The 21,381-nt window shown below is 37.7% G+C and overlaps 1 protein-coding gene across 5 annotated transcripts in view; it reads left to right on the top strand.

Moving 5' to 3' along the window:
* Positions 1-21,381, top strand: part of Scml2 (Scm polycomb group protein like 2) — a 154,535-nt gene that overhangs the window by 83,740 nt on the left and 49,414 nt on the right. For all 5 annotated transcript variants that reach the window (XM_087600965.1, XM_087600963.1, XM_087600966.1 and 2 more), the window contains 4 exons: positions 1,219-1,302; positions 16,275-16,358; positions 19,578-19,640; positions 21,135-21,218. In XM_087600965.1, the coding sequence (XP_087457091.1) occupies positions 1,219-1,302; positions 16,275-16,358; positions 19,578-19,640; positions 21,135-21,218 (315 nt within the window). The remainder of the gene's footprint in view (positions 1-1,218; positions 1,303-16,274; positions 16,359-19,577; positions 19,641-21,134; positions 21,219-21,381) is intronic.

Here is a 21,381-nt window from a genome sequence, read left to right as displayed (position 1 = left end):
GTTCTGTGGTTAGTTTTTTTTAAGCAAAGAAGAATATGTGAAAGAGACCATATATAACCGTCAGAATGCTTACAGTCTAGCTCTCTGCAAAACTAGAGTGCTAATCTTTATTCTGTTGCTTTTGATTAGAGAAAGTAGATGACTAATGACTTGGAGGTGAGAGCTGACTCATGCTCAAGAGTGTTGAAGGTGGATAGGATATCATTTAGAGGCATTGATTAAGGTGGGCAGTTGAGTGCAAGTTTCATCAGGAATTGAGAAAGAGGTCTAAAGGATTAGATGAAAACAGGGGAGCTATGGTTAAACTTTGCAATGAGTGTGTAAAACATGGTAAGTTGTTCTGAAACTAAAGATAGCAAGAAGGCAAGAAAGTGGACAGAAAGACTCTTTTGTCTTGGAGATAGAAGAGTTCCAAAATTGCCAAGAATAACCATTTCAGAGTGTTAGCTGGAATCTTGAATGATGATGTCAATAATCTGAGTAACATTATGAGAGTTCTTTAAATTGGGAGTTTTGAACATGGTGTGTAAGCTAGTTGTTAAGAATGAAATATGAAGAGTCTGGTATATACAGTTGAAGTGAGTTGTAAATAAAGTGCAGAGTTTTGGCAAAAGTTAAATGATCTTATATTTATCCTAGTAACTAAAGATAGATTACATCCTTTTTGGTGAGTAGAAGTACAATAAAAATGCAGTAAAAAAAGATGGTATATTTGTTAACATTTGCCTTGTTTATGAATACCTTTGAGCACAAAGTATAATTATAGGTTTCTTTAACTTATAAAATAAAGCCCATAAAATAATAGTAGTTAATCTTTGAACACAGTTATATTAGGGTATGTACATGTACGAGTTTATTTCTGTTTCATTTCTTACCCTATAAACTCTTTAATTAGAATTGGTACTTTTTGCTATTTAAAATCCCTTTTAACTCATAACCAAAATGTGAAGGTGTTGATACCAAAATCTCTCTTTTAAAACTGTGAGGACTGATACATTGAACATGACAGATCTTCACATGAAGCATTGAACTGGTCTCAGTTAGTTTACCAAGCAACTGAAACAGTGTATCACCAGTGTGTGGTCACCTTTTCGTGATAACATAAGAGAGTTTGTGCTTCATTATAGGAAGTTTTATTTGGCATTCATACCTGAGCATAATGTGTTTTAATTTTAAATGTAAACCATTTTTATGTATTACTTTTCATATCCAATACAGGTTGGAAAAAACCCAAGGGCAGAGGATTCATCAAACCTGGGATAGATGAAGCCAGACCTGGAAAACATGACCAAGGAGCCCCAGGTGATTGCTTTTTCTATTTTGATTTGGAAAGTTAAATTAATTTATCTATATTGAATGGTAGCGTAATGTTTAAGAAGGAAAGACTCTCTTCTGCTTTAAAGAAACAAATATAGAATATAGTTGAACTGCTAGAAAATTTTACTGTGCTACTCCAGCATTGCTGTTTGTTCTCTCTTGGAGAGAATTAGACCATAGCCTTCCGTCTAGAAAATGAGGCAGTTTCTTGATTGTACCATATGTAAAACTTTGATTTTTACAGCATGTTTGGTTAAAATTATTTTTCTGTGTTTAAAGGCTTTAATTTATTCTTTGAAAATTTCATAGAATTTTTCATCATATTCTTTCCACTCCCTTAACTCCTCTCAAATCATCTTCTGCTGCCCTATCCAGAAAACTTCATATTGTTGCTCTCAAAAAAAATTAAAAGAATATAAAATGAGTATCTGACTTTTGTTAGCCATCCATTGAACATGAAGCCTGGTTTGGAGTGCATTTGATACACCCAGTGTTATTTCATTAAAGAAAACTTGATTTCCTTTTCCTAGAAGCTATCAGTTGTTGTATCAGTTTTTGAGGACTGGAAATTTGTGCCCAATTTCCCTCAGTCATGCTAATAGTTTGTCAGGTTTGAGCTTATATTACTCTTGTGCAGTCTGTTTAAGTCTTTCTGAGTTCATGAGTTTGTCCACTCTGTTTCTGGGAAAATGTCTGATGGAACTCCTTTTCCACCTCTGGCTAGAACCTTTCTGCCTCCTCTTCCACAAAGATCTTTGAGTCTTGAGGGGAGCAGAATAATGCAGACAGCCTAATTAGGGTACAGCAACTCAAAATCATTCTCTGAAGTTGTCTAGTTGTTGGTCCCTGTGTTAATTGTCATCCGCTGCAAGACACCTTTCTAAATAGGATTAATCACTATAGTGTTCACTGTGTATAATATGTCTTTAGGAATGGTTTTTATTACTGTGTATACTTAGCAGAATCAAACTAGTGGGGTTTTCACTAAGTCTTAGGATCTTATCCACATTACAAGTGCTCAGTATGGGTTACATCTCGTGGAGTGAGCACTAATTCCAATTTTTAAAAATGATAGCCTTTTCTCTAACAGGTGGAATTATTGCAGCAGTGAATGTTGCCAGCGGTTTGATATTGTAGGTCACAGGATCAATAGATGAACCAGACTGATGATTACTTTTCCTCTCTGGTAGTGTGTATAGAAACTTTTAGCACTATGATTCATAGCCAATAGTGTTGAAGCTTCCATTTGAATAGCAGCTGGGTTTCTCCATGCTTTATGACACAACTATGTGGTTTGTTTGGAAAATTAAAGCTATCTTGAGATTCTTTTTTTTAATGTTAATGATATTTATACATAGATTATATACAGCTTACATAATATGAAGTACGCTATGAACAAAAAATAGAGAAATTAGTAAGAAAATTTACTCTTTTAACATCAGTTATCTTGAGGATAGAATTAAGGGTATTTTTTTTACCTTGAAGAAGTTGCTTTTTATTTACTTTTATCACAGCAATAGAAAGCAAGCTGGGACACAATGACATCATAAAATTAAATTAATCTAGAAGAAGAATTGATAATTCTAAAAGTACTGCTTATATTTAACATGTATGATGTGCTTTTTAATTGTATTTGAGTAGGAGGAAATTGATCTTACTTAAGTTATCCATTCAAACTATTTTAACTTAATCTTTTTTTTTTTATTAACTTGAGATTCTTGTCATCGAGTTGATGAGGATCATTAATAGCTTTGACTGTGGTCTGCAGTGTTAGGAATGGTTCCCTAGGATATCTTTCTTTAATGCTTCAGAAAGTGATAACTCATTTCTTATATTAGAGGGAATGTTTGGTAATATATGTTGTTTAATTGAACTTGTTTCCCTTTATATAATATTTATATATGTGTGTTAATACGTGTGTTTCAGAAACATTCTACCGTTGTATGTTTCCATATGTTTTAAAAGGCTTATTCTGTTAAGTATTCCTTCCTACCTTCATACCTCTAATCTCGCAACCTCTTTAAACCATGTTTTTTTGGGGGGGGCGTAAGGCCTACAGTATTAATCTTGATAAATATGCCTAGGCTATCGCTGCAGATTTTCTTCATTGCCCATAGATGTACTATGCACTGGTGCTTGCTCCTGAACGAGATGAGATGTGTCACTCACCCTTGTTAGCCTTCCATACTTACCACCTTGTACCTTACTCTCTTCCCCTACCGGAGCCAGTTATCTATTAAGCTTTATATTTTGATTTGTTGAGTTTTCTTTGCCTAGATATTTTGTTCACAATTACTCTGTTCTGTTTTCTATACAAGTTGCTAAGTGTTTCATTCTCTGATTGAACTGACTGCCCAAATTTATTTATCATGTGTGTAGCAGGCACATGACTATTATAACTCACATTATGAGTAGACAGGTCAGATTGATGTTTACTTTTCTCCTCTGATAGTACCTTTTAACACCATGATTCATAGCCAGTAGAGGCTTGCAGTTCAATCCCAGGTATATTATTCCATGACCTGGACATCAGCTTCTGGTATGCTCAGATATTATAACTAATTTGCGATTCTTCCATTAACTTTTAAAGCTGGCCAACACTTAATCACCCATATTTGATACAGGCTCACTCTTCCTCCCTTCCCCCTCTTTCTTTCTTTCTTTCTTTCTTTCTTTCTTTCTTTCTTTCTTTCTTTCTTTCTTTCTTTCTTCTTCTTTCTTTCTTTCTTTGTAAAATGTCATCTTTGATCACACCATTTAAAATATTTTCATATGTGTATATGTTTAATATTCAGTACCTTTTTCATCTATAGGTTTACACAAAGCTTTTTCCATTGTACATCTCTCCCCAATTTTTTTCCTCTTCCCCTTACCTCCATCCTTTGTTCCCTTTAATCCATGTGTGTTTGGTTGCTCTGCAGGATATATCATTGAGTATGCCTATGGTCATTTGGTTTGTCATTGGTTTTCTTCGTTATTCATAGGTATGCTATGCAAGTGGTAATACCCATTGAAGGAAGTGAGGGGTGAAACTCACAGTCCCTGCTGGTCCTTCCATACTCCAGATCTTCAAACACGTATCTCTTCCTTCCTTTCCTTGGACCTGTGATTCACAGAATTTGAGATTATTAAATTTTTCCTTGCCTAGATTGTTAAAAAAATATTTCTCACTACTGAATTCTCTATCCAAGTTAATGTTCCTCATCCTAGCCCTGAGTTTTTCTATATTTATCTATTCAATTGAGAGCAATCTGAGGCCATTAATCATCTTTTTTTAAATGCTATGATTTATTTGGAAGGCATTTTTGTGAATTTCTATCCAGTGGAACTTTCATTGGAGTTTGACATGATTGTATTTTATTTTTTTTTCTTTTTTTTTTTTTTTTTTTTTTTTTTTTTATTAACTTGAGTATTTCTTATATACATTTCGAGTGTTATTCCCTTTCCCGGTTTCCGGGCAAACATCCCCCTCCCCCCTCCCCTTCCTTATGGGTGTTCCCCTCCCAACCCTCCCACCATTGCCGCCCTCCCCCCATAGACTAGTTCACTGGGGGTTCAGTCTTAGCAGGACCCAGGGCTTCCCCTTCCACTGGTGCTCTTACTAGGATATTCATTGCTACCTATGGGGTCAGAGTCCAGGGTCAGTCCATGTATAGTCTTTAGGTAGTGGCTTAGTTCCTGGAAGCTCTGGTTGCTTGGCATTGTTGTACTTTTGGGGTCTCGAGCCCCTTCAAGCTCTTCCAGTTCTTTCTCTGATTCCTTCAATAGGGGACCTATTCTCAGTTCAGTGGTTTGCTGCTGGCATTCGCCTCTGTATTTGCTGTATTCTGGCTGTGTCTCTCAGGAGCTATCTACATCCGGCTCCTGTCGGTCTGCACTTCTTTGCTTCATCCATCTAGTCCAATTGGGTGGCTGTATATGTATGGGCCAAATGTGGGACAGGCTCTGAATGGGTGTTCCTTCAGTCTCTGTTTTAATCTTTGCCTCTCCCTTCCCTGCCAAGGGTATTCTTTTTCCTCATTTAAAGAAGGAGTGAAGCATTCACATTTTGATCATCCGTCTTGAGTTTCGTTTGTTCTAGGGATCTAGGGTAATTCAAGCATTTGGGCTAATAGCCACTTATCAATGAGTGCATACCATGTATGTCTTTCTGTGATTGGGTTAGTTCACTCAGGATGATATTTTCCAGTTCCAACCATTTGCCTACGAATTTCATAAACTCGTTGTTTTTGATAGCTGAGTAGTATTCCATTGTGTAGATGTACCACATTTTCTGTATCCATTCCTCTGTTGAAGGGCATCTGGGTTCTTTCCAGTTTCTGGCTATTATAAATAAGGCTGCGATGAACATAGTGGAGCACATGTCTCTTTTATATGTTGAGGCATCTTTTGGGTATATGCCCAAGAGAGGTATAGCTGGATCCTCAGGCAGTTCAATGTCCAATTTTCTGAGGAACCTCCAGACTGATTTCCAGAATGGTTTTACCAGTCTGCAATCCCACCAACAATGGAGGAGTGTTCCTCTTTCTCCACAACCTCGCCAGCATCTGCTGTCACCTGAGTTTTTGATCTTAGCCAATCGCACTGGTGTGAGGTGAAATCTCAGGGTTGTTTTGATTTGCATTTCCCTTATGACTAAAGATGTTGAACATTTCTTTAGGTGTTTCTCAGCCATTCGGCATTCCTCAGCTGTGAATTCTTTGTTTAGCTCTGAACCCCATTTTTTAATAGGGTTATTTGTTTCCCTGCGGTCTAACTTCTTGAGTTCTTTGTATATTTTGGATATAAGGCCTCTATCTGTTGTAGGGTTGGTAAAGATCTTTTCCCAATCTGTTGGTTGCCGTTTTGTCCTAACCACAGTGTCCTTTGCCTTACAGAAGCTTTGCAGTTTTATGAGATCCCATTTGTCAATTCTTGATCTTAGAGCATAAGCCATTGGTGTTTTGTTCAGGAAATTTTTTCCAGTGCCCATGTGTTCCAGATGCTTCCCTAGTTTTTCTTCTATTAGTTTGAGTGTGTCTGGTTTGATGTGGAGGTCCTTGATCCACTTGGACTTAAGCTTTGTACAGGGTGATAAGCATGGATTGATCTGCATTCTTCTACATGTTGCCCTCCAGTTGAACCAGCACCATTTGCTGAAAATGCTATCTTTTTTCCATTGGATGGTTTTGGCTCCTTTGTCAAAAATCAAGTGACCATAGGTGTGTGGGTTCATTTCTGGGTCTTCAATTCTATTCCATTGGTCTATCTGTCTGTCTCTGTACCAATACCATGCAGTTTTTATCACTATTGCTCTGTAATACTGCTTGAGTTCAGGGATAGTGATTCCGCCTGAAGTCCTTTCATTGTTGAGGATAGCTTTAGCTATCCTGGGTTTTTTGTTATTCCAGATGAATTTGCAAATTGTTCTGTCTAACTCTTTGAAGAATTGGATTGGTATTTTGATGGGGATTGCATTGAATCTGTAGATTGCTTTTGGTAAAATGGCCATTTTTACTATATTAATCCTGCCAATCCATGAGCATGGGAGATCTTTCCATCTTCTGAGGTCTTCTTCAATTTCTTTCTTCAGTGTCTTGAAGTTCTTATTGTACAGATCTTTTACTTGCTTGGTTAAAGTCACACCGAGGTACTTTATATTATTTGGGTCTATTATGAAGGGTGTCGTTTCCCTAATTTCTTTCTCGGCTTGTTTCTCTTTTGTATAGAGGAAGGCAACTGATTTATTTGAGTTAATTTTATACCCAGCCACTTTGCTGAAGTTGTTTATCAGCTTTAGTAGTTCTCTGGTGGAACTTTTGGGATCACTTAAATATACTATCATATCATCTGCAAATAGTGATATTTTGACCTCTTCTTTTCCGATCTGTATCCCTTTGATCTCCTTTTGTTGTCTGATTGCTCTGGCTAGAACTTCAAGAACTATATTGAATAAGTAGGGAGAGAGTGGGCAGCCTTGTCTAGTCCCTGATTTTAGTGGGATTGCTTCAAGTTTCTCTCCATTTAGTTTAATGTTAGCAACTGGTTTGCTGTATATGGCTTTTACTATGTTTAGGTATGGGCCTTGAATTCCTATTCTTTCCAGGACTTTTATCATGAAGGGGTGTTGAATTTTGTCAAATGCTTTCTCAGCATCTAATGAAATGATCATGTGGTTCTGTTCTTTCAGTTTGTTTATATAATGGATCACGTTGATGGTTTTCCGTATATTAAACCATCCCTGCATGCCTGGGATGAAGCCTACTTGATCATGGTGGATGATTGTTTTGATGTGCTCTTGAATTCTGTTTGCCAGAATTTTATTGAGTATTTTTGCGTCGATATTCATAAGGGAAATTGGTCTGAAGTTCTCTTTCTTTGTTGTGTCTTTGTGTGGTTTAGGTATAAGAGTAATTGTAGATTCGTAGAAGGAATTCGGTAGGGCCCCATCTGTTTCAATTTTGTGGAATAGTTTGGATAATATTGGTATGAGGTCTTCTATGAAGGTTTGATAGAATTCTGCACTAAACCCATCTGGACCTGGGCTCTTTTTGGTTGGGAGACCTTTAATGACTGCTTCTATTTCCTTAGGAGTTATGGGGTTGTTTAACTGGTTTATCTGTTCCTGATTTAACTTTGATACCTGGTATCTGTCTAGGAAATTGTCCATTTCCTGAAGATTTTCAAATTTTGTTGAATATAGGTTTTTATAGTAAGATCTGATGATTTTTTGAATTTCCTCTGAATCTGTAGTTATGTCTCCCTTTTCATTTCTGATTTTGTTAATTTGGACGCACTCTCTGTGTCCTCTCGTTAGTCTGGCTAAGGGTTTATCTATCTTGTTGATTTTCTCAAAGAACCAACTTTTGGTCCTGTTGATTCTTTCTATGGTCCTTTTTGTTTCTACTTGGTTGATTTCAGCTCTGAGTTTGATTATTTCCTGCCTTCTACTCCTCCTGGGTGTATTTGCTTCTTTTTGTTCTAGAGCTTTTAGGTGTGCTGTCAAGCTGCTGACATATGCTCTTTCCTGTTTCTTTCTGCAGGCACTCAGCGCTATGAGTTTTCCTCTTAGCACAGCTTTCATTGTGTCCCATAAGTTTGAGTATGTTGTATCTTCATTTTCATTAAATTCTAAAAAGTTTTTAATTTCTTTCTTTATTTCTTCCTTGACCAGGTTATCATTGAGTAGAGCATTGTTCAATTTCCACGTATATGTGGGCATTCTTCCCTTATTGTTATTGAAGACCAGTTTTAAGCCGTGGTGGTCCGATAGCACGCATGGGATTATTTCTATCTTTCTGTACCTGTTGAGGCCCGTTTTTTGACCAATTATATGGTCAATTTTGGAGAAAGTACCATGAGGAGCTGAGAAGAAGGTATATCCTTTTGCTTTAGGATAGAATGTTCTATAAATATCCGTTAAGTCCATTTGGCTCATGACTTCTCTTAGTCTGTCGACATCACTGTTTAATTTCTGTTTCCATGATCTGTCCATTGATGAGAGTGGGGTGTTGAAATCTCCCACTATTATTGTGTGAGGTGCAATGTGTGTTTTGAGCTTTAGTAAGGTTTCTTTTATGTATGTAGGTGCCCTTGTATTTGGGGCATAGATATTTAGGATTGAGAGTTCATCTTGGTGGATTTTTCCTTTGATGAATATGAAGTGTCCTTCCTTATCTTTTTTGATGACTTTTAGTTGGAAATTGATTTTATTTGATATTAGAATGGCTACTCCAGCTTGCTTCTTCTGACCATTTGCTTGGAAAGTTGTTTTCCAGCCTTTCACTCTGAGGTAGTGTCTGTCTTTGTCTCTGAGGTGTGTTTCCTGTAGGCAGCAGAATGCAGGGTCCTCGTTGCGTATCCAGTTTGTTAATCTATGTCTTTTTATTGGGGAGTTGAGGCCATTGATATTGAGAGATATTAAGGAATAGTGATTATTGTTTCCCTTTATATTCATATTTGGATGTGAGGTTATGTTTGTGTGCTTTCATTCTCTTTGTTTTGTTGCCAAGACGATTAGTTTCTTGCTTCTTCTAGGGTATAGCTTGCCTCCTTATGTTGGGCTTTACCATTTATTATCCTTTGTAGTGCTGGATTTGTAGAAAGATATTGTGTAAATTTGGTTTTGTCATGGAATATCTTGGTTTCTCCATCAATGTTAATTGAGAGTTTTGCTGGATACAGTAACCTGGGCTGGCATTTGTGTTCTCTTAGGGTCTGTATGACCTCAGTCCAGGATCTTCTGGCCTTCATAGTTTCTGGCGAGAAGTCTGGTGTGATTCTGATAGGTCTCCCTTTATATGTTACTTGACCTTTTTCCCTTACTGCTTTTAATATTCTTTCTTTATTTTGTGCGTTTGGTGTTTTGACAATTATGTGACGGGAGGTGTTTCTTTTCTGGTCCAATCTATTTGGAGTTCTGTAGGCTTCTTGTATGCCTATGGGTATCTCTTTTTTTAGGTTAGGGAAGTTTTCTTCTATGATTTTGTTGAAGATATTTACTGGTCCTTTGAGCTGGGAGTCTTCACTCTCTTCTATACCTATTATCCTTAGGTTTGATCTTCTCATTGAGTCCTGGATTTCCTGTATGTTTTGGACCAGTAGCTTTTTCCGCTTTACATTATCTTTGACAGTTGAGTCAATGATTTCTATGGAATCTTCTGCTCCTGAGATTCTCTCTTCCATCTCTTGTATTCTGTTGGTGAAGCTTGTATCTACAGCTCCTTGTCTCTTCTTTTGGTTTTCTATATCCAGGGTTGTTTCCATGTGTTCTTTCTTGATTGCTTCTATTTCCATTTTTAATTCCTTCATCTGTTTGATTGTGTTTTCCTGGAATTCTTTCAGGGATTTTTGCCATTCCTCTCTGTAGGCCTCTACTTGTTTATTAATGATTTCCTGTGTTTCCCTAAGTGTGTTCATGTCTTTCTTGAAGTCCTCCAGCATCATGATCAAATATGATTTTGAAACTAGATCTTGCTTTTCTGGTGTGTTTGGATATTCCATGTTTGTTTTGGCGGGAGAATTGGGCTCCGATGATGGCATGCAGTCTTGGTTTCTGTTGCTTGGGTTCCTGCGCTTGCCTCTCGCCATCAGATTATCTCTAGTGTTACTTTGTTCTGCTATTTCTGACAGTGGCTAGACTGACCTATAAGCCTGTGTGTCAGGAGTGCTGTAGACCTGTTTTCCTCTCTTTCAGTCAGTTATGGGGACAGTGTGTTCTGCTTTCCGGCGTGTAGTTTTTCCTCTCTACAGGTCTTCAGCTGTTCCTGTGGGCCTGTGTCTTGAGTTCACCAGGCAGCTTTCTTGCAGCAGAAAATTTGGTCTTACCTGTGGTCCCGAGGCTCAGGTTCGCTCGTGGGATGCTGCCCAGGGGCTCTCTGCAGCGGCAGCAACCAGGGAGACCTGTGCCGCCCCTTCCGGGAGCTTCAGTGCACCAGGGTTCCAGATGGTCTTTGGCTTTTTCCTCTGGCGTCCGAGATGTGTGTGCAGGGAGCAGTCTCTTCTGGTTTCCCAGGCTTGTCTGCCTCTCTGAAGGTTTAGCTCTCCCTCCCACGGGATTTGGGTGCAGAGAACTGTTTATCCGGTCTGTTTCTTTCAGGTTCCGGCGGTGTCTCAGGCGCAGAAGTCCTGCCGCTCCTGGGCCCTCCCCCACGGGAGCCCAGAGGCCTTATACAGTTTCCTCTTGGGCCAGGGATGTGGGCAGGGGTGAGCAGTGTTGGTGGTCTCTTCCGCTCTGCAGCCTCAGGAGTGCCCACCTGACCAGGCGGTTGGGTCTCTCTCTCACCGGGTCTGGGAGCAGAGAGCTGCTGCGGGCCGGGATCCGCGGGTGTGGGACTTCCGGTAAACACAGACCGTGCCTCCTAGAGAAATTCTGCTTCCGTGTGTCCCAAGCTCACCAGGCAGCTTTCTTGCAGCAGAAAATTTGGTCTTACCTGTGGTCCCGAGGCTCAGGTTCGCTCGTGGGGTGCTGCCCAGGGGCTCTCTGCAGCGGCAGCAACCAGGAAGACCTGTGCCGCCCCTTCCGGTAGCTTCAGTGCACCAGGGTTCCAGATGGTCTTTGGCTTTTTCCTCTGGCGTCCGAGATGTGTGTGCAGGGAGCAGTCTCTTCTGGTTTCCCAGGCTTGTCTGCCTCTCTGAAGGTTTAGCTCTCCCTCCCACGGGATTTGGGTGCAGAGAACTGTTTATCCGGTCTGTTTCTTTCAGGTTCCGGCGGTGTCTCAGGCGCAGAAGTCCTGCCGCTCCTGGGCCCTCCCCCACGGGAGCCCAGAGGCCTTATACAGTTTCCTCTTGGGCCAGGGATGTGGGCAGGGGTGAGCAGTGTTGGTGGTCTCTTCTGCTCTGCAGCCTCAGGAGTGCCCACCTGACCAGGCGGTTGGGTCTCTCCATGATTGTATTTTATAAATGTGAACATAGACATAATTACATATATATTTTACACACACATATGCATGTACACACACTATGTATACATACATATGAACATATGTGTGTATGTATATATAATGTACAAAATATATATATATATAATGCACTATATATATAATGTACAAAGTGAATAAACCAATCAATGTATTAAAACTCTGTGATATTAACCCATGAGATTTTCCATCTGGAGAACAGTCATCAGAATTGTTTTGTTTTATTTATGTCATCTGGTTTGATTTCTTTCTTTTTTTTTCTTCCATTTTTATTAAATTGGGTATTTCTTGCTTACATTTCAAATTTTATTCCTTTCCCGGTTTCCTGTCCATCAGCCCCCTGACCCCTCACCCTCCCCTTCTATATGGGTGGTCACCTCCCCATGCACCCCCATTACCGCCTCCCCCAAACAATCCCCTACACTGGCGGTCCAAACTTGGCAGGACCAAGGGCTTCCCCTTCCACTGGTGCCCTGACAAGGCTATTCACTGCTACATACGAAGTTGGAGCCCAGGGTCCATCCATGTATAGTCTTTGGGTAGTGGTTTAGTCCCTGGAAGCTCTGGTCGGTTGGCCTTGTTGTTCTAATGGGACGGCAAGCCCCTTCAGCTCCTTCAGACCTTTCTCTAATTCCTCCAATTGGGGTCCCGTTCTCAGTTCAGTGGTTTGCTGCTGGCATTCGCTTCTGTATTTCACATATTCTGGCTGTGTCTCTCAGAAGAGATCTATCTCTGGTCCCTGTCAGCATGCACTTCTTAGCTTCATCAATCTTATCTAGTTTTGGTGGCTGTATATATATGGGCCACATGTGGGATAGGGTCTGAATGGCCATTCCTTCAGTCCCTGCTCTAAATTTTGTCTCCATATCCCCTCCTATGGATATTTTTGTTCCCCTTAAAAGGAGGAGTGAAGCATCTGCATTTTGGTCATCCTTCTTGAGTTTCATGTGGTCTGTACAGCTTGGGTAATTCGAGCTTTTGGACTGATATCCACTTATCAATGAGTGCATACCATGTGTGTTTTCTGTGATTGGGTTACTTCACTCAGGATGATATTTCCTAGTTCCATCCATTTGCCTATGAATTTCATGAAGTCATTGTTTTTGATAGCTGAGTAGTATTCCATTGTGTACATGTACCACAATTTCTGTATCCATTCCTCTGTTGAAGGACATCTGGGTTCTTTCCAGCTTCTGGCTATTATAAATAAGGCTGCTATGAACATAGTGGAGCATGTGTCTTTGTTGTATGTTGGAACATCTTTTAGGAATATGCCCAAGAGAGGGATAGCTGGGTCCTCAGGTAGTTCAGTGTCTAATTTTCTGAGGAACCCCCAGACTGATTTCTATCAGATGTAGGATTGGTAACGATCTTTTCCCAATCTCTTGGTTGCCATTTTATCCTAATGACAGTGTCCTTTGCCTTACAGAAGCTTTGTAGCTTTATGAGGTCCCATTTGTCAATTCTTGATCTTAGAGCATAAGCCATTGGTGTTTTGTTCAGGAAGTTTTCTCCAGTGCCCATGTGTTCGAGATTCTTTTCCACTTTTTCTTCTATTAGTTTGAGTGTGTCTGGTTTGATGTGGAGGTCCTTGATCCACTTGGACGTAAGCTTTGTCCAGGGTGATAAGCATGGATCGATCTGCATTCTTCTACATGTTGACCTCCAGTTGAACCAGCACCATTTGCTGAAAATGCTATTTTTTTCCATTGGATGGTTTTGGCTCTTTTGTCAAAAATCAAATGACCATAGATGTGTGGGTTCATTTCTGGGTCTTCAATTCTATTCCACTGATCTATCTGCCTGTCTTTGTATCATCACCATACAGTTTTTATCACTATTGCTCTGTAATACTGCTTGAGGTCAGGGATGGTGTTTCCCCCAGAAGTCCTTTTATTGTTGATGATAGTTTTAGATATCCTGGTATTTTTGTTATTCCAAATGAATTTGCAAATTTTTCTTTCTAACCCTATGAAGAATTGGATTGGAATTTTGATGGGGATTACATTGAAACTGTAGATTGCTTTTGGTAAAATGGCCGTTTTTCCTATTTTAAGCCTGCCAATCTATGAGCATGGGAGATCTTTCCATCTTCTGAGATCTTTAGTTTCTTTCTTCAGAGACTTAAAGTCCTTATCATACAGATCTTTCACTTGCTAGGTTAAAATCACACTGAGGTATTTTATATTATTTGGGACTCTAATGAAGGGTATCGTTTCCCTAATTTCTTTCTCAGTCTGTTTCATTTTTGTGTAGAGGAAGGCTACTGATTTATTTGAGTTAATTTTATACCCAGCCACTTTGCTGAAGTTGTTTATCAGGCTTAGTAGTTCTCTGGTGGGTCTTTTGGGATCACTTAAATATACTATCATATCATCTGTAGATAGTGATATTTTGGCTTCTTCCTTTCCAATTTGTATCCCCTTGACCTCCTTTTGTTGTCTGATTGCTCTGGCTAGCACTTCAAGAACTATATTGAATAAGTAGTGAGAGAGTGGGCAGCCTTGCCTAGTCCCTGATTTTAGTGGGATTCCTTCAAGTTTCCATTTAGTTTAATGTTAACTACTGGTTTGCTGTATATGGTTTTTACTATGTTTAGGTATCGGCCTTGATTTCCTATTCTTTCCAGGACTTTTATCATGAAGGGGTGTTGAATTTTGTTAAATGCTTTCTTCCAGAGGTCCTGAGTTCAATTTTCAGCAACCACATGGTGGCTCCCAACTGTCTGTAACAGGATCTGACGTACTCTTCTGGTGTTTCTGAAGACAGCAACAGTGCTCAGACACATAAAATTAATCATCTTTAAAACTGTACTTTTCGATTCATTGTCCATTATTTTTACTATTTTAGTAACTTTTTTTTTGATCGAGAGCGTTGTTTTCTCTGGCAATAGAAGCACAGGCAGTTGTGAGCCACTTGATGTAGATGTTGGAAATAAACTGTGATTCTCTGTAAGGGTAGGCAAAATCATTCTTAACAGCTGTACCACCTCTTCAGCCACAAAGAATGTCTTAAGATTGTGTAATAAAATAGTTACCATCATTGCAAAAATAGACTTTGGCCTCCATACAGAGTGTTGGATCTTTTGCTGAATGGGACAAAGAAATAGAGAAGATGGGAACTTAAGCACAAGAAAGCATTGCAGCATTGAAAGACACTTATACATGCAATAAAAGAATGAGCCTCCATAGAACTTGGCTTGGACTTTACATAAAACCATATACAGTGCATGTAGTATATGTGATGAGATTGTTTTTATGATCTTTGATTAGATTCATGTGTAAAGCAATAAGATCGTACAGAATATGTGAAAGAGACCATATGTAACCACCAGAGTATTTACTAACTCTTTACAGAACTAGATTGCTATTATTTATTTTCTGTTTCTTATCAGAGGAAGTTAATATGTATATGACCTAGTCAGGAGCTAACTGCTCGGGGATGATAAAGTGATATTTCTTTTAAAAGTATTGGTGGAGGTGGACACTTGTGCACAAGATGTATCACAAGTAGAGAAAAGCAGAAGAAACTTACGGGATGGAATAAAAATAGAAGGAACTATGGATAGATAAACTTTCAGTGAGAGTATAAAGCACGATCAGTTCATCTGAAACTAGAGATAGTAAGTAAGGGAGTTGAAGGTAGACAAAGAGTTTTATCGTAGAGGTGTAGAAGAGATGCAGGAATTGCCAAGAATAATCAGTTCAGGACTTTGTTTAGAATCTTTAGTGGTGAGGTCAGTGTGATGGGGCATCAGTGTTCTGGTCTTAGTCACCATTCTGAAACTGATGGCAGAAGCCATTGTTCAGAAACAGTACAATAATTAATATTGCTAGAGATTAATTTTTTTAAACTGGAAGTTTTAAACCTAGAGAATAGTAAGGTAGTTGCTAAAAATGACGTAAGAGTCTCGTCCATAGAGGTAAATTATTTGTAAATGAGGAATAAAGTTATGGTGCCAGCTAAATAATTTTACATTTGCCCTAGGAACTGAGGATGGACTATGTCCCTTTTGGCAAGTGGTAGAAATGGAATATAAAGGCTGTAGAAAGATGGGATTTTTTCTATCCAAAGTCCTGTTTATGCAGACTGTATGGTCTTTGAGTAATGAAACAAGGGAATAAATGGTTTCAACTTAAAAAATATAAAGCCTTCGAAAGGTTAATATTTGAGCTTGAAGTTTGTATATGTGTGAGCGATATTATGATTATATATAATATGTCATAATAATTATAATTAGTATTTAGATAAAATTTATTTTTCCTAATAACCTAGTTTAGAAACCATTTGTAATGGTATTTCTCTTTTTAACTAATAACACTTTAAGTCATAACCAGGTGGTTATCTTCACACAAAATATTAAAATTATCTAAGCTGAGCTACTAGACAACTAGAAACTATATCATGTGAGCATGAAGGTAGCCTTTTTATGACAACACTGTAAGACAGTGTATATTTTATGACAACAAACTTTAGTATTTGATATACATACAGGAACATGATGAATTCTAGCTGTAAATTAACATATTTTTTTATTTTTCATTTCATACCTCAACAAAGCTGGGAAAAAATCTAAAGGCAGAGGATTCACCAAAACTTGGGAAGGTGAAACCAGACCAGGGAGAGTTGTCCAAGTAGTCCCAGGTGAATGTTTCTTTATGTTTATTTGCAAGACCATTCTTATACATTGAATAATGATATGGTGTTTCAGAAATGATATGGTGTTTCAGAAGGAAAGACTTTTCTGTCATAAGAAACTAAATGCAGAAAGTAGCCCAATGATAAGTGCATTTTTCATTGTGCTAGTTTAAAGTTGCTGGTTTATTAGAATGCTAATAAGTTTATTAGAATGCTAATAAAGGCCTTTTTCAGGGATAAAATTAGACTATTTGCTGACTTTATGAAATTCTAATGTATTTTAATCTTCACTTACATGGCAGCCTTGTTTAAACTTATGTTATTCTTCTTTGTTTAATGCTTTTATTCATTTTTTGAAAATTTTATGCAATTTATTTTGATCATATATTTTCTTTCCCCCAACTTCTTTCAAATTGTGCTGCATATCACTGTCACTCCGACTTTATGTTCTTTCTCTCTTAAAAAATGAAAAATAGAAAAATCGGAGTCTGGTTTTTGTTAACATACTACTTTTGAGCATGTGGCCTGTCTTAGTGTGTGGTTTATATACTTAATGTTTATCCATTGATGAAAACTGATTTTCCTTTTTCTAGCAACTATGAATTTTTGGCTAGAGCTAGAATTTGTGACCACTTCCCCTCCTCTATGCTGAGGTTTGGTGAGGCTTGAGATTATTATACAAGACATGTGTAGCTGTTGTGGTCTTTCTGAGTTCTTATATTTTATCTGCTCTATTGGTGAAAAAAATTATCTAGGAGAAGTCCTTTTTTGCCCCTGCCTATAGTCTTTCTGCCTGCTTTCCTACATAGTTACCTGAGCTTTGAAGGGAAGGGTGTGATATAGCCTTCCATTTTAAGGTTAGGTACCCCAATGTCTCTCAGTCTCTGAAGGATGTCCAATTGCAGGTCTCTTTACTAATTACCATTTATCTAAGAAGCTTCTATGATAATGTTTCATTTGAAAACACTTTTGAGGTCATTAATCATCTTTAAAATCAGTATTGTAGGGTTTCTAATGCTGTGTTAAAACACAATGACCAAAGCAACTTGGAAAGGAAGGGGTTTATTTGGCTTACTCTTACACATTACTGTTCATTTTTTAAGGAAGTCAGGAAAGAAACTCAAATAAGACAGCAGTCAATGCAGTGGACATTGTGGGGATAGGTCTTTGCTGCTTCCTGGCTTGCTTGACCTGGTTTTCTCAGCCTTCTTTCTTATAAACCCCAACATCACCAGCCCCAGACTGGTTCCACTGACAATCACCAATCAAGAAAATGCCCTACCGTCTTGCCTGTCGTGTAACCTTTGGGGTATTTTCTCAATTGAGGCTGCCCTCTCTCCAGTGACTATAGCTTATGTCAAATTGGCATAAAACTAGCCAGCACAACTAGACTTTTAATTTTTTGTACGGATATATTGGTTTGCATATGGAGGAGTAAGGGCCATAAAACTATATTCATTTTTTCATTGATCGAATGTGTTTCTACATGTGTGTTTTTGTACTAAACATACAGGTGTCCTCAAGGCAGAATGGCACTTTAGATCCTCAAGGGCTGTAGTTAAAGTGAACCACTTAATAAGTGCTTGGAATAAACTCTTCTGAGAGGGCAGCATCAAGCACTCCGTAATGCTGAACTCTTCAGCACCCGGAAATGTTTGAAGATGATGTAATATAATGGTTAGGATCATTTTCAGAGAAAGCCTTTAATCTTCTAATAAAGTAGAGTTTTGGGTATTTTGTTTAATGGAGCAGAAAGAGATAGAGGCAGGAACTTAACCAAGAGAAAACATTATAGAAAAGAAATATATAAAAATCAGATACAACAGTGATTTCTCCAGAGGTCAGAGTGGATATTACACAGAATCATAACCAGCCCATGTAGTTATGTGATGAGGTTAGTTTATATGTTCTGTTTTTGTATTGTTTTGCTTTTTAAAGCAAAGAAAAAAATTGACACAGAAACCATATGTTGCCTTCAGAATGTTTGCTGTCTAGGTCTTTATAGAACTAAATTGCTAATATTTATTCTTTTGCTTCTTATTTAAAAACAAAGTTGATGAGAATGTGGCTTAAATGTAGGAGCTAATTTCCTAATCAGAGTTAATGATGGAAGTGATTACTTCATTTACAATTATTGGTAGAGGTGGACAGTTGAGTGCAAGGCAAGTTGCATTAGGAGCAGAGCAAAGCTAGAAGAAACCTAATGCTTTGGATGAAAATAGAGGGAAATGTGGATAAACCTAGCAGTGAGATTGTAAACAAGATCAGTTAATCTGGAACTAAAGATAGCAAGTAAGGGAGTTGAAGGTGGAAAAAGGAACACTTGTCTTGGAGATAGAAGAGTTCCAGAAATTGCGAAGAATAACCATTTCAGGGCTTTAGCTGGAATCTTTAGTGATGATGCCCAAGTGATGAGGCATCAGTGATCTGGTCCTGGTCAAAATCCTGAAAATGGTGACAGGGCTATTGTGTAAGAAAAACTAAACTAATGTGAATGATATTACTAGTGACATTTTTATTACATAAACGGATATCTGAAACATGGATTATAAAGTAGTTGTTAAAAATGAAATAAGCTGGTTGTAAATAAGTGACTTAGTTATAAATGAGGGAGAAAGTTACAGTGCCGGTAAAATGATGTTACATTTGCCCCAGTAGCCCAGGATGGTCTTCTTTGTTAAAAAGTAAAAGTGGGATGTCAAAAAGCTACAAAACATTTTTGATATTTCTTATCATGAGTTAAAAGTTATGCATTATGTTTGAATATGGAAAAGCAAGGCAGTATACTGACTACTCTTATATTTGTAAAGTAAAACACCCCAAATAAATGTAGTTGAGTTTTGAATATGTTTTTGTCCTTCATCTCTCTCCTTCAAATGCTAGTTTATTTAGGATTACTAGATTTTACTATGTCAACTTCATTATTTATAGGAAAGTTGTTAAGGTTTTGATACTTAAATATCTCATTGGTTTCTCTATTTGCTGTGAAGATAGTTAAAATTAACATGGCAATCAGTCCCCATCCAAAATATTAAAACTGTGTAAATTTAGCTTACTTGAGTACCTTATGAAGCCACATACCACCTGAGCTTTCTTATGACAGTAGTATATTGGAGTGTATATATTATGATTATAGCTTTTATTATTTGGCATACATGCTCAACATAATATGTTCTAGCTATAAATGTACATATTTTTTGCTTTTCATTTCATATCCCAACAAAGTTGAGAAAAAACCCAAGGGCAAAAGAGTAACCACAGCTACTGATGATGAAGCAGCAGCCCCAGGTGATTATGTAGCTTTGTTATCTATACTGATTTACAAGGTCATTCCTGTATTGGATAATAGTGTGATTCTTTTTTCAGAAGGAAAGATTTTGTCATTTTAAGAAAGCAAATATAAAAAGCAGCACAGTGATAAATTTCACATGCTAATTCAAATTAGCTGGTTATTCTATTAAGTTCATCCTTTAGAGGAATAGATGGTTTCCTGATTAGGAAGCTTTTAGGTTTAAAAAGAGTTCTTTTGTGAGATAATTTAATCTCCACCTCTCTTCCTTTTCTTTCTTTTCTCCAAAGCCTACTAATATATCCCTCCTGCTCTTCAAATTCAAAAGTTTGCTTTATATTGAATAATGCTGTAATGATTTACAAGACAGGACTAGTTTTCAATTTATAAAAAATAAGTACAAGGAGTAGAACAATGATAATGAATAGAAATTTTCACTGTAGTATTTTCAATTTACCTGGTTATTCTAACAGTTCATCCTTTTGGAGAATTAGATTGCTTGCTGATTATAGATTTTTTTCATGTTTTAAAACAGAAAATGGCCTTTTATTTTGAGATTATAATTTTCAATATTTCTTCCTTACCTTTTCCTATCCCTAAAACTCCCCTCTCTGCCAGTTGTATAGCCTCTTTTCTCACTAATAGTGTTTACATGCAACAATATCTATGTGTAGACATAGTTCTAAATATAACATGTTCTGTCTGTATAATAATACCTGCATGCATGTTTTCATGGCTGTATTTTTATAACAGATAGGGAACAGTGTGTTCTTCACTGGTTATTCCCATCATTCCCTTTCCCAATGTTCCTTAGACTTACATAGTTCTTTATGTAAGATTGAAGCTTTGTGGGCTATTCTCTGTCCAGTTGGTATACACAATTGATGCATTTTTGTTCTGCTCACTTTTGGGCAGCAATGTTGGTGGGATTTTAGAGGTGCTTTTGATAGTACTTGAAGAATCAGTCTTAGAGCAGACTTCCTGACTCCCTCATGCGGATCTTTGTCATCTCTTGAGCAGTGTTCCCTAAGACTAAGCTTTTTGGCAGGAATGTTCTGTAGATATAGCCATTCTAATTAGGGTTCACCACCCTCTGCTATGATTTGTTGCAGTGTCCTGCAATGGTGTCTGTTGCAATAAAAAGTTTTCTGGATGAACAGTGGAGACTAAAGTTACCTTTGGGTATAAGGACATCCTTTAATTGTTATTAGAAATTATACAGTTTCTTCTTCAGTAATCATGACTTTACAAGCACAAGAGTTATTAACTGTGTTTGCAGTAACAAGCATGCTCTTCCTTCAAGTAAAGTGTACATGATGGGCATTGTGACATATCATGTGAGCATGGTCATAGCCTATATTATGACAAGACTTAATTACAGCATGTGCATAGTAGTTTATAAGCTTTATTATTGAGAAAGCATAGTGGATGAAACAATGTGCTCTAGCTTTACATATGAATATTTTTGTTTTTCATTTCATACATCAATAAAGCTGAGAAAAAACGCAGGGGCAAAACAGTCACCACCCCTTGGAGTGACCAACCCAGACTTTTTGCAGATCAACAAGCAGCCCCAGGTGATCACTTTGGTCTGTTATTAATAAATCTATATTATTCACAATATATTTTCTGTATATTGAGTAAGTACAGTGTTTTCAAGTAGAAAGTATTTTTTCTAAGAAAAAATGCAAGAAGAAACACAATGGTAAATTGGTAGAAATTTTTACTGTGTTAAGTCAG

This window comes from Rattus norvegicus, chromosome X (genome assembly GCF_021556685.1).
Source record: "Rattus norvegicus strain SHRSP/BbbUtx chromosome X, alternate assembly SHRSP_T2T, whole genome shotgun sequence".
Classification (NCBI taxonomy): Eukaryota; Metazoa; Chordata; class Mammalia; order Rodentia; family Muridae; genus Rattus; species Rattus norvegicus.
This window is presented reverse-complemented; position numbering and strand designations above follow the sequence as displayed.